Here is a 16,183-nt window from a genome sequence, read left to right as displayed (position 1 = left end):
GCCAGCAGAAGGCTCTACCTCCCTCTAACCCTCCTTCCATCCCTCCCTCCCTTCTCCTCTGTTTCTCTCCCTCCCTGTATGAACTCGGTGACTGTTTGCATGAAGGTAGCCCACCTACACCGAGAGGCCGCACAAATAGCAAAAAAGTAAGATGAAGACCCATTGCTATGGCCCCCTAGTACTGAAGCTGCTTGAGTGGAACATGGTTGTTTCCAGAAGTCACATAGTTTCCCCTCAAGTCCAAGAGCCGACAAAAACCGCAATCACCTACTTTTAAAGCAGCTGACATTGGAAATGCAGGATTTTGGGACAGGCAAACAGTAATGACAAACTGTATACTATGAAAGCGGACAGCTGGGGGAGTTCATGACTTGAGAAGAATGTCCTTGCTTTCGGGCAGATGCAAACTAACATGCACCACCACCTCCCCCCTCACTTTCACTCAGGGGTCTCCTTTGTCCCTGTATGATAATAAGATGCTACCTGGAGCCAGACACCCCCCCCCCCCCCCCCATCCATGATTGATCCAAGGAAACGAGTGTCTGCTCGGTGACATACATCCACTTCCACTGGCAGCCCTTCATTAGCCCCCTCTGTGTGTTTTACAATCAAGCAGGCAAAGACAGACACATCTCCAAATGCAGCACATTCCTGGGGCACCGTGTGGAAAAGTACACCTCGCCGCTGAAAAAGGCACACAGAGGCAGCCGTATTAATATGGGGGGGGTTCTATAAATCTATCCACTGTCTGCGGAGCTGCAATGGCCCTGGCCTTCACAGTCATGCCTCCTCCTCCACCTCCACAGCCGCCACCACCACTGCCGCCGCTGCTGGTGCTGCTGCTTCAGCAGAGCGCTGCTGGCGCTTTCACCCTCTGTAGCCTACCTCTGTCTTCAACACTTGTTGGCTCTGCAGACCGAATTCCTGGAAAATATCAACCTGTGCCGACATGCAAAGGCTCAAACTAATACAGTGCAAGTCTTTTCCAACAGCATAAATAACTCAAAACAACACCTTTTTTCTGCTGAGTGGCAAAAGGATATACTTGAAGCAGAAGTGTCAATAGTTTCTTTTGACTTTTTTTCCCCTTTTTTTTTTGTGTGGTCTAAATTGCCATTGGAAGCGTCTGAGGTGAAAGCCACTCAGCCTTGACCCAGTCTGAAGTCAACCAGTTAGAATAACACTTACATGATATGTTTGAGGTGGACGGGAGGAAAGGGTGACATAAGTCCTATGGAGTCCTCTCTATAAATAGCGGGCGCTTGAAAAAGTTATTATCTTTGAGATCAATCACAAATTTGCTTTTCCCGCGAGCCCATTGTCCAGTGTCTGCTATCGACCTTGAAGACTCCAGGAACCAAAACAAACCAGATGTAGCCAGAGAGCATCACATTTTGAGTACAGAACAGTTGACTTTTATTAAAGCTTTGCATAGTAAGCTCAAAAGAACTCACTTTGTCGTGTTTTAACTCCCTTTTTCTACACACAAACTGGGACAAATCGTAACAGCTGGAAATGATAACAACTTGAAGTTAATATCTACGTTTGGGGGGTTTTCTTGGTTTTCCGTCGGAACAGTCCATTTCAGCATCCAAACAAATGGCCTTTAAGTCCCCATAAATCATTTTGAAACATTGTAAAAGGGGGTCATTGTGTTGAAGCTTTGTTAAAATGATTCTTGTAATCAAAAAAGGCAAAACAAAACAAAAATATCCACTTAGAACAAGCTCAGATACACATTATCCAACATTATAAACAATACTCCCAATGAGTATTTGGGGAGGAACACCACTATGTTTAAAGCCAGTTTCCTTGCAATGTTATGTAAGGCAATATACAAACAACTTGTATACAGTACATGACACATCAGTGTAATTAGTTAATGCAAAATAGCACTATATTGCCATTACCGTATATGAACTATGCCTAAATGTCTGTGTGCAGTTTATTGGTTTGGTTGTTTCTGATGGAGAACCTTTTAACCCACTTGGACTTGTATCCATCTCGTCTCAAATAAGAAAGGGTTGTGCTTATTCTCTAGTAGTTTACAAAAAGATTGGAAAGATGGGGTTCATGTTTTCATGCAAAAATGTCACTATGATATGCAGAATGTCACTGGGGCTGTCAATGGTTGATTAATATGGACTGTTGGGGAATGGAATCCACATAAATACTGACGCTGTATGTTTTCAATGCCATGGCAACAGTCTTATCCATGAGCCCTCTAGCTAGGAATCATTCAGCAATAAAACATCATGGCACTGAACTGTTGCAACGTCATCTTGATTTTATGATGCTTTTCCATTTTGTTATGCCCGCTGATTATTATGGAACCCAAGAGATGTTCATTTGTTCAGTGTCACAAAAAAATTATCGCATCCTCACACCCTGCTATATTTTTTTCCAGGTCCTTCAGGATTGGTATACGAGCACTGAAAAGTATACGTCTGAGAAGATGCATCGTATTTGAGGAAACTGATGCAAAGATCTCACAGAAGACAATCGGCTCTTATATTCAAACAAACTGGGGGTCTTTGGTCACATAGTAACAATATGTTATTGCTGCGTATTGGCATGGCAATCTCAACAGGACTATCCAAAAAGCTATGGTAAGTTTTCATCACGGTGTCCTGATTTACAACTACGTGAGAAAGAAACCTCATTCCATTCTTCCAGAATCCACATGGTTTGAACATGGTCTTACTGGCCGTGCTGAACAAAAAATGAGTATACGTAAGTTCCACAGAAAGTGCATATTATCATTAAATAACTGAACCAAAATAGAAAAATAACTCATATAAAGGAATGTTTCAACATGTGTTCTGCTAATTGTTTCTATATGTTTTTTTTTCAATTTACAAAACTACGTTTAGTATAAAAGAAAGTTTACATATGATTTATATAACTCCTATATTCAAAGTGCTTCTGAAGAAGATGAAAGGCATATTCCTCATTCGTATGAGTAGTCTCATTGCTTATAAACGTTTATAAATAACAGTCTTTGGGGGGCAAGCCTTACCATATGCACAGTATGGTAATATGCCCCCCCCCCCCAAATTCCCTTTTCCCCCCATAATTCCATTATATCCTTTATCAGTATGTTGTAATAGCAGAGACCATGTCCACAAACAACATTAACAAATGTCTCTGTCTCTCTGGGAACTGTCCACCATGCTGTGGTCAGCGTTGATGCACTGACACTTGCCGAGCTGTTCCTATGCAGTCACTGAGGTGCCGCAACGTGGAGCCACTGTCCCCATCTCAAGTCTGAACACAGTGACGATGAATCAGAAAGGGCCAGACAGTTTCTGCAAGTCTCTGCAGAAGTCTTTCGCTAGAAAAACCCTCTACATTTCAACTTAGTCATCTTGGAGGAATCTCAGAGATGTCTCAATCGGGTGAGTTTCCTCTGAATGTGGATAGGGGAGTCTCACACAATGCTGTGGCTCTTGCTGGTAAACTCAAGTCAGATAGCAGTCTGAGCCAGACTCGAGGAGTCACCCGCTGTAGATCACCCAGGGGTGTTGGGTGACGCGGCGGGGTTTTCTCTACCCAGCATTCATACACGGCTATATTTCAGCGAGGTTCATTAGAACTATCATGGGCTTAGATCCAGCCCTCTTTTTTTCCAGGGGCTTTTTTTGGGGTGGGGTAGGGAGGGGTAGGTTAGTGTTGTTTTTGGGGAGGGACAGGGGCAGTGGCGTGGGGGGGGGGGGGGGGGGGTGGGGGGTGCTAGTGGCACAGGCTGAGCTCCTTGCGCACCAGACACTTCTTGCACTGCACCACGCAGCACCAGTGGAAGCGGCAGAGGCAGTTCTCCTCGAAGACGACCGCCTCCTCACGGTAGCCACGGTCGCAGCAGAGCAGGTCGCAGCCGCTCATGTCCATGGCCGTGCTGTTGCACATGCGACCGCGCGTGCCCAGCGAGCCCGTCTTGCGGTTGGGCAGGCAGAAGTCGGGCGACTCGGCCGAGTAGATGAGGTCCTGCTTGTCCGGCGGCTTGATGTTCTGGCCGACGGGGATGAGCGTCTTGCCGTCGTTGCCGCCCATCACCTTGGAGGCGCCGTTGAAGCGCTCCAGAAGCCGGTCACCCACCTCGCGGAAGTGAGGCATCTTCTTCCAGCAGGTCCGCAGCGTGCAGGAGCCTGACAGACCATGGCACTTGCACTCGGTTCGCATGTAGTTCTTCACTGCCTGTTTTTGTGTTGAGACACAGAGGAGAGGGGGGGTGGGGGTGAGGGGGTAGATAGATTAGGGAGATAAAAGCAGACGCTATTCCGAAGGAATTTCACCCCCCCCCCCCCACTCCACCCTCCCTCTCTCCTAGCCTCTCACCCTGTCCACACCCTTTGCCTCTGGGCATCCTTCAGCTCTCAGACAGTGGAAACGAATAAGAGCTTGTGCCTTTATAAATCTGTCTTAATTATGCTCTGCTAAAACACACAGCCGGCCTCTCTTTGACAGAGGCACGCTGAACCACGGGAGAAGGTGTTTTTTTGGGAGCAACAATGGTGGGGGGGAGGAAAAAGGTGGAATAATCCAAACCCAAAACCCTAACGCTCCATGACTCAAAGCATCTCCTGCTCCTGAGCCACTCCCCTCACGCCTACCCTTTCACCTGTGTGTGACCCCTCGCTGACAAGCCCGATTTAAGCCACTAAGACAGTGACCTGGCCTGACCAGTGATCAAGAAATACTGACACTACAGAGCACACACTAGTGTCCTCTGCAATTTCAGCCCACCCCGTATAATTAACACCTGCACTTGAAAGACCAAACAACCTCCACAAAATAAAAGCTTTCAAAAATGCAAAACAGGCCAAACAATTCTCAGAGACATGCCTGTGAGGTGTGAAAAGAGAGTGTGCGGTATACACTTGTTTTCTTGTTTCAGAGTCATAATTCTTGTTAAGGTATTGGTTTACCATGTCAAACCCATTGCTAACAGCGATCCAAGGTTACACAATAGATAAATGGCTTGAATGTTTAACATGCCAAATAATTCTTTTGTGTCAGAAATTACTTAAGGTAACTATGTTTTTGTCCATAATGACATTGTTATTTCATTAAGTTCATATTTCATTCATTTTGTTTTAAATAACAGCATTACATAAAGTAAATGTCAAAATAAGGGTGCTACTCTTAAGGCAATTTACTGTATTTTCCAAATATTCAGTCATATGCCCAGTTTAATCCACAACATTTCCTGACTCTCCCCTACCTGTGCTCTTCAGGTGCCTATCAGTTCATTTAGGCTTGACTATCCCCAGAGATCTGCGCAGTCAATGCAGTGCACAAGGCTGTACATGTAACACCTATGCTTCAATGCAAAAAACATTCTCAGTGCAAAAAACATTCTCCCTTTGCTGAGTGTTCAAAAACAACCTGGAGCTGTAATTGAACAAAAAAGCTCTCGCTCAGACGCACGCACGCACGCACACACACACAGACAGACACACACACACATACATACACAAACACACACACACACGCACACGCACACGCACACACACCTTCCCATCAGATTATCAGGAAAACTACAGTGCATGACTGATCTTGAGTTTTAAAAACAAAGAGCAGAAAACGATCAAAACAACAGATTGACTTCAAAGGGTTTCTGCACCATACCAGACGTCCCGCCTCGTTGTTGTGCAGATCGATGAGGGTCCTAATGTCGCTCTTGCCCTTCTTCCTCTTGGCATCCATGAACTGCTTGGACTTCTCGTAGCCGAACTCCACGTCGTCGCCGCAGCCACCCCATTCCCACTTGACGCCCTCCGTGGCGCTGCCGGGCACGGCGGGGGGCCTGGGCGGGGCTCGGCTCCGGGTGGCCTCACAGCCGCACTGCAGCAGCTCGCCCATGCTGCAGGCCTGCGTCACCGTGTGGGTCACGCCGGCCGCCGTGATGGCGTAAACGAACGCCGTCTCCCGGATGTCTGGTAGGAAGAAGTGAAGCACGTTTTAATACTTTTATTTGGGTTCTTAACACGGGGGTAGGGTTACAGATCCAAACATTCGTGGAAGCTTGTCGCACGCACGCACACACGCACACACGCACACGCGCGCACGCACACACACACACACACACGCTCGTGTTCTCACACACACGCAGACACACACACAGAGGCACACACGCCCGTGTTCTCACACACACACACAAACACAGAGGCACGCATACTCGTGTTCGCACACACACACACACACACACTTATACACAGACACACAGCGGGAAAATCAGACAGGGCCTCTCCACATTTCACTTAGGACAATGACTGTGGTTGACACTGGGCGCTGATACACGTGGCATGTCTGATAGCCCACAGCTGCCGGGCTATTTCTGTAACAGAGCTTACCAGTCCCTGGCCCCCGCGTGCTGAGAGCCACATAACAGCAAAAACAAACTTAACAGGTTTTATGTGGGATAACAATATAACCCCCAGAACCCATCTCTCCGAAAGCTCTTGCTCACAAAGCTCTCATTCTCTGGCACTTTTAAGTGAAACTCCAAGTGACATTTCACACTTGGAGAGCGCTGTGAGCAAACCAGAGACAGAGAGAGCAGAGAAAGGGAGCAGAGAGGGAGAGAGAGAGGGACAGAGAGAAAGAGAGAGGGACAGAGAGAGAAGGGAGAGAGAGAGAGATGGCAGTTAGCAGCCCATTGTGATGCAGTTGAAATGAATGACTTTTATTTTGCTGGAGCTGGAAGACGTGAGCGTGCAGTCACTGCCGAGGCGGCTGCCAATTCCATATCGCATGATTCAGTGAATGGGATTCATTAGAACCAGTGAAACGGAATCGGTGCCGTGCGAGGGGCTGCAGACCAGCACTTACTCTGATATTAATCCCAGCTGTCCGTCTGCACACCCACTGATGTCTCCATGCAAGAGCAGCATATGTGTGTGTGGGTGTGTGTGTGCATGCATGCATATCTGTGTGTGTTCCTGTGTGTTCCTGTGTGTGTGTGTGTGTGTGTGTGTGTGTGAGAGAGAGAGAGATTGTAAGTGGCCTCTGAAAGCCCCTAGTTTAAACACCTGAACACACCTGTAGTTCTCTGGTGTGCATTAGGCCCACTGAGTGGAGCCGGTGGGAGAGCTGCCCCGGACTCACAGATCACAGCCTTGTCACATGCCTTTCGTTTGCCTGCAGTTGTTTTTTCTGGAACACACACTTGTTTTGAAATGAAAAAAAAAAAAAAAAAAAACAGTCGGCGAAAAAAAACAGCATTGTGTAAACGTCTCCCCACCCAGGCCAAAAAGAGACTAGGAGATGAGTCGGTCCTTAACGGTCTTAAACGCGGTGGAAACGCATTTGGCCGTTCGCTTGGCACTCCTACCCCCGGCATCCCGATTCCTGCTAAACCTTCCTCCCCAGCGCAGATAAAACCATGTGCAGAGAGAGAGAGTGAGAGAATACATGGCCTCCCTTCACGTCACGCCTAAAAAAAACAGACGAGGTGATCGTTCTGGAGCAGCTGGGATTCGCTGGGCCTAACTGAACACAGTCACTGGGAGCGGCGCTGATCAAACGCTTCGAGCATCTCGCCATTCTTAGAAAAAAGCGACGAGTGGAGAGAGGCCGGCCTTAACAGCCCATAATGTGTCTGCTCTCTGTCCAAGGTAATGCGGACCACATGCACGAGGAATGTATCGATAGCTCTGATCACGTCGAGGGCCCAGCCCATGAACTCACTTGCATTCTTTTAAGGGGCAGGCGGCAACTGACAGATGGATCCAGTCGACATGAAGAGGTCCTTTGTAGGAAGGCACAATGAACAGAGAACACCGTCAAAAGTGAAATAACTTTATCACCACTGAATTCTTTATTGGATCACTAGACTCGAATTGCAGACCCAATTAGGTTAATGTCTGCAGTGAGAGACACTGAGGTTGTGAGGGAGGTATATGAAGATTCTACTCCTCTTACCTTCCTTTTTTTTTTATATTTTCCTCCGAGACACAAATTCCAAACAAATTTCTGCCTCTGCCTGTGTCTGGGCCTGCCTGAGATAGGACCCGATGCCAGAAGGGGCTTCTGGAAGAATTAGCAAATTTTTTTTTTAATACTTCAATCTTTGAATCAATGATGCATGGGTGTGCTGGTTCAAAAGGATGAGCAGAGAAAGAGACAGACAGACAGAGAGAGGGAGAGAGAGAGGAGCGAAATGGGGCCTCTCCACTCAGAGAGCGGACGGCGCCTGACGGCTGTGAATAATTTTGATTGATTTATTTTGCCTCCATGCGCTGCCGTCTGAGAAGGGGGGGGGGGGCTTTGGCCTTTCTCCCCCGCGCCGATGCGCGGATCCTGTTGCATACCTGACAGCCAGATTCATTAAGTCGACGTGCATGGGGGTGGCGCGAGTAATCCCCCAAATATGTATCCTTTACACAGTTACGCCAGTAAACACGCATTCCAGTGGGTGTCCCGTCGAGCTCCAGCATTTGGAGAGGGGTGGGGGTGACGTGTTAATTGTTTCGTTACAGTCGGTCCACTGATCCTGTTAAAATTGTCCTGTCCGTCACGGGGAAGGGCTGTGTGCCATGACCTACTCATCAGACAGAGACGCGTATAAAAACCCACTTCACTCCCTGAATGAAGCAGGGTACAAAAAAAAATAAAAAGAGTGCTTTCTGTTTGATGTTGACGTGGATTTGCATGGCCCGTACTTGCAGGTGTGAAACGGGATTGTGGAGCAGAAACAAGGGAGGTGATGAGCTTAGTCCTGAAACAACGGTCTTCCCCTGGGGGAAAGCGCTGTGTTTATTCTACAGCAACATTGTGTTACCTGATACAACCCAGCCCCTGCCAACTGCCCCCCCCCCCCCCATCCCTCTCCCACTCCAAACTAAAGGAGCCCACTCTCTCCACCCCACCACTGTATGTTACAAATACAAAACACATCTGCTACACAAATGGCCTATCTGTGGTGAGACGAATCAGGGAGATTTACAACCGAGCGACGACGGGATCTCCAAAAAATCTCCAAATGCAGACATTTTAGATTAACTACAGGCGTTTTCAATTGAGGGAATTTAGTCAAAAGAACTCTCCGCAGAACTATAACTCAGACACTTATGTTCCTCACATTGTAGTTTGGTCATTGTATTTATAAAACCATGTGAACGGCCCATCACATTCAATAATCAGGGAATTCATAAGATTGTTAAGCGAGGAATGTCATATGATATACAATTTACATACAAAGGCTTGGGACGAGCGCATAGTTGTTTTCCCAAACAGCAGTGCAAGACAGAGATTGGGGGGGGGGAAAGAAATGAGAAACAAATCCCAAACCTCAAAACCCCAGACAATTCAAAGCCTGCAAACACTGACTGACAGAAAAACAGACAGAAGCTTGACTGCTCCGAAGGAAACACTAATGCCGCACATTCCTGAGGTGACAGTAGAAAATTGCACAGAGGCGGCATTATGATTTTATTTTGTCTAATTAGGCTTGCATATTATCGGCGAGCATTTCTAATTACTCCATTACAAGGCCCCAAACAGACAGCATGCTTAAGCAGCCTTGGAGTCTTCCAGCAAAACCTTGGCATTAGGGGCCCCTCCCTTGGGCCAAGACAACAGCTTTGGTTTATATATTTGAATAGAGGAAGAAAATAGCCCCCAGTTATTTTTGCAATGGGAGAAATATGCGAGCCACTTTGCCCCGTGCAGCTCCCACACCAGGAAGTAAACCTGTCTTTGCAAGAGTTCTCCGGTCTGACACGTGGTCATTACAGGTACATCTTGGTAATTGGAGTAAATACTTCAAAACATTGGAGCACTTTGCCCCCTTCCCAAAGACACTGAGGAATTTATGATTCATTTCCATTGGGAGCAAGGAGACATCTCTTTTGTGTCGTTTTTGTTTTTTGGGACGGGGACGGGGGGTTAGGTTTGGCCAGAGCAGACAGTGCGAGTCATGTTGCAATCCGTGTGGAAACACGTCTCTGCTCGAAGCGTGGCAGTCGGCGTAGCCACATCTATGGATCTGATTTAGCTCAATGACTCTGGTGGTCAGGCGTAGAGTAACAGCACGGTGGATGGGGCTGGGCCCACGACCTGGTCAGACGGGTGACTACACTTGGGGCACATCATCAAAGGAATAGTGGAAAGAGAAAAAGAGAGAGAAAGAGAGAGAGAGAGAAAGAAAGAAAGAGAGAGAAAGAGAGAGAGAAGCACTCTGCCCTCTGCTGGCAGCCACCAACAGCACAGCACAGCACAACACAACAAACAACACAAACACAACGCAAACATCAATAGGCAACACGTAGACACGCTGCCATCGGAAATGAACACACCATCCCCTCAAATACTCATCCTTCCCTCTGACAAACCAAAATGCTGCTTATGTGCCCGCAGAGTGCTTTGCCAGTGGTGATTACAGGCTTGGGCATGGAAGACATGGAGCACTTGGCTATGCGATTCCGCGAGTGTAATGCATCCCTCATCGTAAGCTCAACGCTGAGGTTCATTTAGTCTGCAAATCTTTAAACGATGTACTCGCATGCATTTCCAATTAAGGGTACTAATGGCTTATTGCAGCGATGCATTCAATTATGGTGCTTCGCTGGCACTTTGAGTATATGATGAATACCTCGCCTGCAGTTAAATCATGGGTTATGAAACAAGCCAATAGACAAAGTTTACAAAACAGAGGATAAAACTGAGCCACTTATAGACACTCGTGCACACACACACACACACACACACACACAAGCCTCTCATTGTCGGGCCACGAAGAATGAGGCCTATGAATCAAATGCATCAACAGCGAGAAGACGGGGAGGTGGGGGTGGGGGGGTAGCGTAAGCAGTGAACTCTAGTGAGCCGCAGGCCCAACTTTACTTTTATTAGTCTCTTCAAAGGCCCCACGAGATGCACAGGATCACTGATTATGCAAGGCAATTTTAGGTGATCATTTTGAGTGTGCAATCTGCGGAGACGACAAGCAGTCAAGTGAAAATCTGTCTCTCTCAAACAACAGCTGTCCTTGTTATGCATAAGGCAGGCCTCAGAACAGACGTGGGAGTTGAAATGAGGGCACTGGACTTTGAGTCTCAGGGGTCAAGGGTTCAAGACTGCAGTGGTCACTGGAAGACCAGTCTTACTCACTCAGTGCCACCAACACATCAGTGCGGTGGAGAAGTAGTTCTATTTTGTCTGTGAAGACCAAGTCACTCACCTTGCTGCAGGATTTTGCCAAAGTACTTGTTCTGGCTGGTGCAGTTCCAGCGACGAAAACGAAACTGGTACTGGCACTCCCGCACGCCCAGCTTGGCGCCCTTGGCGACCTCGTTGACAATCTCCGGCTGCGTCTGGCACAGCTCGGCCTGTTTGCCGGCCAGACGCTTGGTCTTCCTGCAGATGCTGTTGGGGTCCATGACCAGCGGGCTCCCCACTGCCCTGTAGGGAAAAACACAGCAGGTTTACTGGCATGCCGTGTCCTCCCTTGAAGAATAACACAGAGGCGAAAAGTTTAAGTTTCACACACGAGCGGAATTCATTGAACTTCCTGCATGTAATAATACTCACAGCCCTACTGCTTACGGTTATGATTTATTTTTTAATAAATCACACTTTTATGTGAATAAAACACAACAAAACATTAGCAATAAAGGCACACTCCTTTTGAATGGAGGGGAGAATGCCGCACGCTAATTGCTGGGTTTGTTCAAAAGTGCTGACAGATGTATGTTTACTCTTGGGTAAATTGTTTATTTCAAGTCTTAATGGCAGTGTAGGCCTCAGGTCCAAGACTCAGAACTCTTGCCAGAGCTTCCCATGACAGGCCACTATGATGTAATGTGAGAACTGTGCTGCAGTCCAAATTCTGTCTATTTAATAACGTTTGTATCGGACTAAAGTTCAGCTGATGGGATTTGTGCATTCAAGTTTTTTATCTTTATAAAGCTGTCTGTGGGAGCAAGGCTTTGTGAGAATACCTCATTGCTTCTCACTCACCCCTGTCAGGGCTAATCTTTCAGACTAATAGCATTCATCTGCCGTGTGTGTTTGTTTTAAGAAGTCACCCCAACACTCTTTCCAATCCCTACCACGGCGGTCTGATAAGAAATATGAGACATGGGATAGCTGGCTTTAAAAAAAAAAAAGTGATGCATCCCATCTTGATTAGTCAAATACTTCACTTTAACAAAGTAATTTATATACCGGTGCTCTCAAGTCACTGGACACTTAAAATAAGCACACGTTCTATGCATCCTGTATGGCCCTATTTAATGGATCCCGGCATTCCAACAGCACAAGAAAAAGCCCTGAAGAGACTGAGCGCACAATAACAACCTGCCATAATGTGGACAACTGACTCTCTGCGCAATCTCCTTGCAGTGAGAACAGACATCTTCTCCCTCGGGCCGCAGGCCTTACGACTTTTGGATGGAAGCTTCCTCCTGCCACTTATTGACAATATATTGACAGTGTTTCCATGGAGACCCGTGAGAAGAGGAACATATCTCGGGCAGGCATGACGGCACTCTTTGCACATGTCTCAATCCAAACCCGATCCATGCCCCGGCGTGATTAGGACATGCAGATACAGTACTTAGCAGCCGCCCAACCACCTTCAGAAACCAATGATTATCTGATGTGTCATGGTCTCCAAACCTGCACAAATCTCGGTGCCAAGATCCCGGGCTTTGAAACTGGCTCTTAAAAGCTGTGCACGAATTGTGGAACCATATTTTACAGCGGGAGGTGTAGACTCGTAAAAAAAGCAGACTGTGTTGGACACTATTTCTGCCCCAAGTCCTGTTTCATTGTAAGAGAGAGAGGCTGAGAGGCAGACAGGGCTTTTCTGAAGAAAGGCTTGAATATCACAGAGGACGTCGGAGCACTGGCAGGGATGTGTGTGCGGTCAGAGTATGGTTTTCGGCGATATGGAGATGAAGATATTTGTCTGTCTCAACCACCCAGAGCTCCAGCTATAATCAAAACCAGTCGTGACCCAGAAGGGACCCTGGGAGGATCAGAACTCGATGGATGTGCCTACCGCAAGCTGAGAGCCTAAGCACAAGCTCAGAGACAACGACCTTGTATTCCAGATAAGGAGTCCATCTATCTCTGTTTGCTGTGACTTCCTCCTTTATATCAGCACCAGTAGAACTCTCAAACACAGTGATAAAGCCGAGATAGGGCCCAATCACAACACAGATGAGGATGGGCTATCAGTGTGCAATCAGGAACCAACAAAAATAGCAATATCATGCATGAAATCATAAAAATAATACCAGGCAGGAGACAAGAATAGGAGGGCCGGAAATTATGATTAAGAAAAGCCTAATCCAAACAATCAATTCAAGAGCCCTGTGATTCAGACTACTTGAGATGAGCCGTTTCTATGGCCTGGGGACCTCAGGTTACATTATGAATTGCCCGACTACAGATAAGTCCCTTTTCACTTTGAGGAAAGAGTGAATTTCATCCTCCTTAATCCCCAAAGTATGCTGGATATGAAGTCAGTCACGACAGGGTTGGAACATAGGAGAGTAGCTTGGGTTAAGTCCTGTGGTCCATGGCTCGCGGCCATGGCACAATCTCTGCTCAAATTTGACACTAAATCAAGTGACTGGAACCTCGACGCTGCACGACAGTGATGTGCGGCTGCTGTCCGTCACAGACATGCCTGGGAATGAGCGTGGACAGCAGTGTGTGGGGGGGTGGGGGGTTGAGGGGCGCTCGCAGTGACATCCAAGCGTCTGGGAAATGAGAGGAGGCCACATGCTCTGTGGTGAAACACTGTAAGCGCGTTGGCTTTCGCCAAGCTCCCCGTCACTCGATCTTTATCTGATCCAATCTCTGCTGTCCTTGATTGGAACTCTCTTCTCCTACAACCCCTGTGCCCTCACCACCACTACCATCACCGCCACCACCATCACCTAACACACCCGTCCAATTTTAGTGCTGAACAATAACACAAAAGAACATTCTGTTTTTTCTGGAATCTGTGCAAACAGATGTGTGCAACACTGGGGCTACACTCAGGGTGGCATGGGGAAGGTAATGTGTTGACTGGACCGGTGGCAGTGATGGTGGTGTGGGGGGGGGGCTACATGCACGGTTGACTGGGCAGGCTCAGAGTGGCGGTTGCACGTGCACGGCCATACAGGGGCACACCTGTTGGGTACAGACCTGGCATGTGGCCAGCGGTTGACCCCAGACTCTCTGGAGGAGGAGGACGCTCTTCCAGAATCTCACACAGACCCTTTGCCTCCGTTCTAAGGGCTGGAGAGCCATTAAAGGTCATACAGCAGGGTTATCTCCGGATGTTCTCATCTCCTCCTCCTCCTCCTCCTCAAAACACCGCCGGCCTGTCAATCTGGCAAGGGCTGCATGAGTGTCAGCGTGTGGACATCATGATAGTGTTATCTAAGCTAAAGTTAAATTATGCCCGGTCCTTTGAAACTGCTCTTTGACTCTTCAAGCTTTAAGGTTTGCTTAATTCTGGTGTGTGGCAATGTGCAGCATGCAGGACAGAGAAAAAGACAATGTAGCCTACTGCTTTAATCAGTCTCGTTCCCAAATGTCCTGTTTCTGTCCCATTTGACTTCATGCATGTCATACCGCTGAACTTAAGATTGTTTTATGATGACATCCATCGCCTGAAGGTCCACCTAGAATTCCAACTCTGACCTCCTGGTGTCTCTGCCTTTTTTTCTTTTTTTTTTTACAAACAATAACTCATCTCACTCACACTCAACTTCTTGTCCGAATACCTGCAAACTCAGATTTCATTCATAAAATAGCCATTTGAGTTGTGTTTAAAAAAAATGAGCATTTTTTGAGCACACTGACAATCAAAATAAACACCCAAAAGGCGGATTATATTTATAAATGTGTAACCAGCACATGTTATGTCACGGTGTTCTGAATTAAATTTTGTTTACCGGGAAATTTCTCCACATTGATCATACTTTACCACGCACACTGCTCGAAGCTTAACGTGCATTTAAGTGTAGGGTAGGGAGTAAAATTTGACATAAGAGCAGGTAGCCTACTATCTGCGATAAATAATGCTAGACAATGGCTGGATTTTTATCAGGACTAACAATATGCTAGCATTTTATTTATCGCATTGCAAACACGGGCTGACGACGAAACCACTAACACCACAGATCTGAATTTATTTTATATCTAACCATAACTGGTATTCTGGTGAAATAGCCTACCCACTTGTTAGCACATGTCAAACGTTTTTTGCAGGGTAACTTACCACCACAAGCCGATTATGTTAACCGGACAAAGGAGGATAAAAAACAGAGCAAGCTGTGTTCGCGAGAGTGGAATCATCATGACGAAAGTGAAAATATCCCTTTTACTTGCTGAAATTTACACAGGAAAAAATCTAATCCCATAAGTGTGTCCAAGCGTTTGCTTCCTGTAAAGTTGTTGAAGTGTGGAAGTTTTTCAGCACCCCCGCAAACTGTGTAGAAACTCCGCTGAACTTCTTGGGTTCATCACTACGATTCGATTACCCAGCGAGGACAGTGGCAGCAACATCCGTGCTGAAATTGCTAAACGTCTTCATTGCTCATTTTCTGGCAGACAACTTTTCGAAGAAGAGAATATTAAGAGGAACTCTCCTTGAAGTGACACAAGCGCGTCCTGACTAAACTCCCAAATTCCAATACCAAGGCGATTTCAATCTGCCACAAGGATACTAGAGCCCGAGGGGATGGAATGTAGCCAGACCTCGGGCAACACTTAGGTAACAAAGAATATCTATATGAACTGAACTGACTCCATGAGGAATTTTAGCTCCAACCTTTAAATATTTAAAAATGAAAGGCTGTGACATGCATTGCCATGTGTTCCCTTGTGCAGTGGTATCCTGCGTCTAGGAGGGGCGGCAAGAGTCTTCGGCAGATACAGGTAGGGAGATGTCAAGAACAATTCGACTTGTAGCGCGCACGTTACCCAGCACTTTTCCAGCCTTCAACAGCTCTTATTTTCTCTCGGTACCAAAATGCCCTCATCATCCACACGGCGTGACGTTGCTAAAGGCAAAGTGAAATCCTTACTGTCACTCAGAAAGAAGAAAAGAAAGCAGCGGGGGGGGGGGGGGGGGGGGTCTCCTCTTGAAACATAAGAAATCATGAGAGAGACCTTATTTTCCGTTACAATTTATTGATGTTTTAGGTTGTTTTAAGCAGCACATTTAGAGTGAAAT

The 16,183-nt window shown here is 46.9% G+C and overlaps 1 protein-coding gene across 1 annotated transcript; it reads right to left on the bottom strand.

Moving 5' to 3' along the window:
* Positions 1 to 3,077: 3,077 nt before the first annotated feature.
* Positions 3,078 to 15,936, bottom strand: wnt6b (wingless-type MMTV integration site family, member 6b). The gene is made up of 4 exons (XM_042084609.1): positions 15,227 to 15,936; positions 11,183 to 11,403; positions 5,629 to 5,936; positions 3,078 to 4,194 (listed from the first exon to the last, which is right to left on the bottom strand). Exons 1-4 carry the CDS (start codon positions 15,304 to 15,306, stop codon positions 3,733 to 3,735), a joined length of 1,071 nt encoding a protein of 356 aa, XP_041940543.1. The 5' UTR covers positions 15,307 to 15,936; the 3' UTR covers positions 3,078 to 3,732.
* Positions 15,937 to 16,183: the final 247 nt, after the last annotated feature.

This window comes from Alosa sapidissima, chromosome 2 (genome assembly GCF_018492685.1).
Source record: "Alosa sapidissima isolate fAloSap1 chromosome 2, fAloSap1.pri, whole genome shotgun sequence".
NCBI lineage: Eukaryota > Metazoa > Chordata > Actinopteri > Clupeiformes > Clupeidae > Alosa > Alosa sapidissima.
The sequence above is the reverse complement of the archived record's forward strand: the minus strand, read 5'-3'. Positions and strand labels throughout refer to the sequence as shown.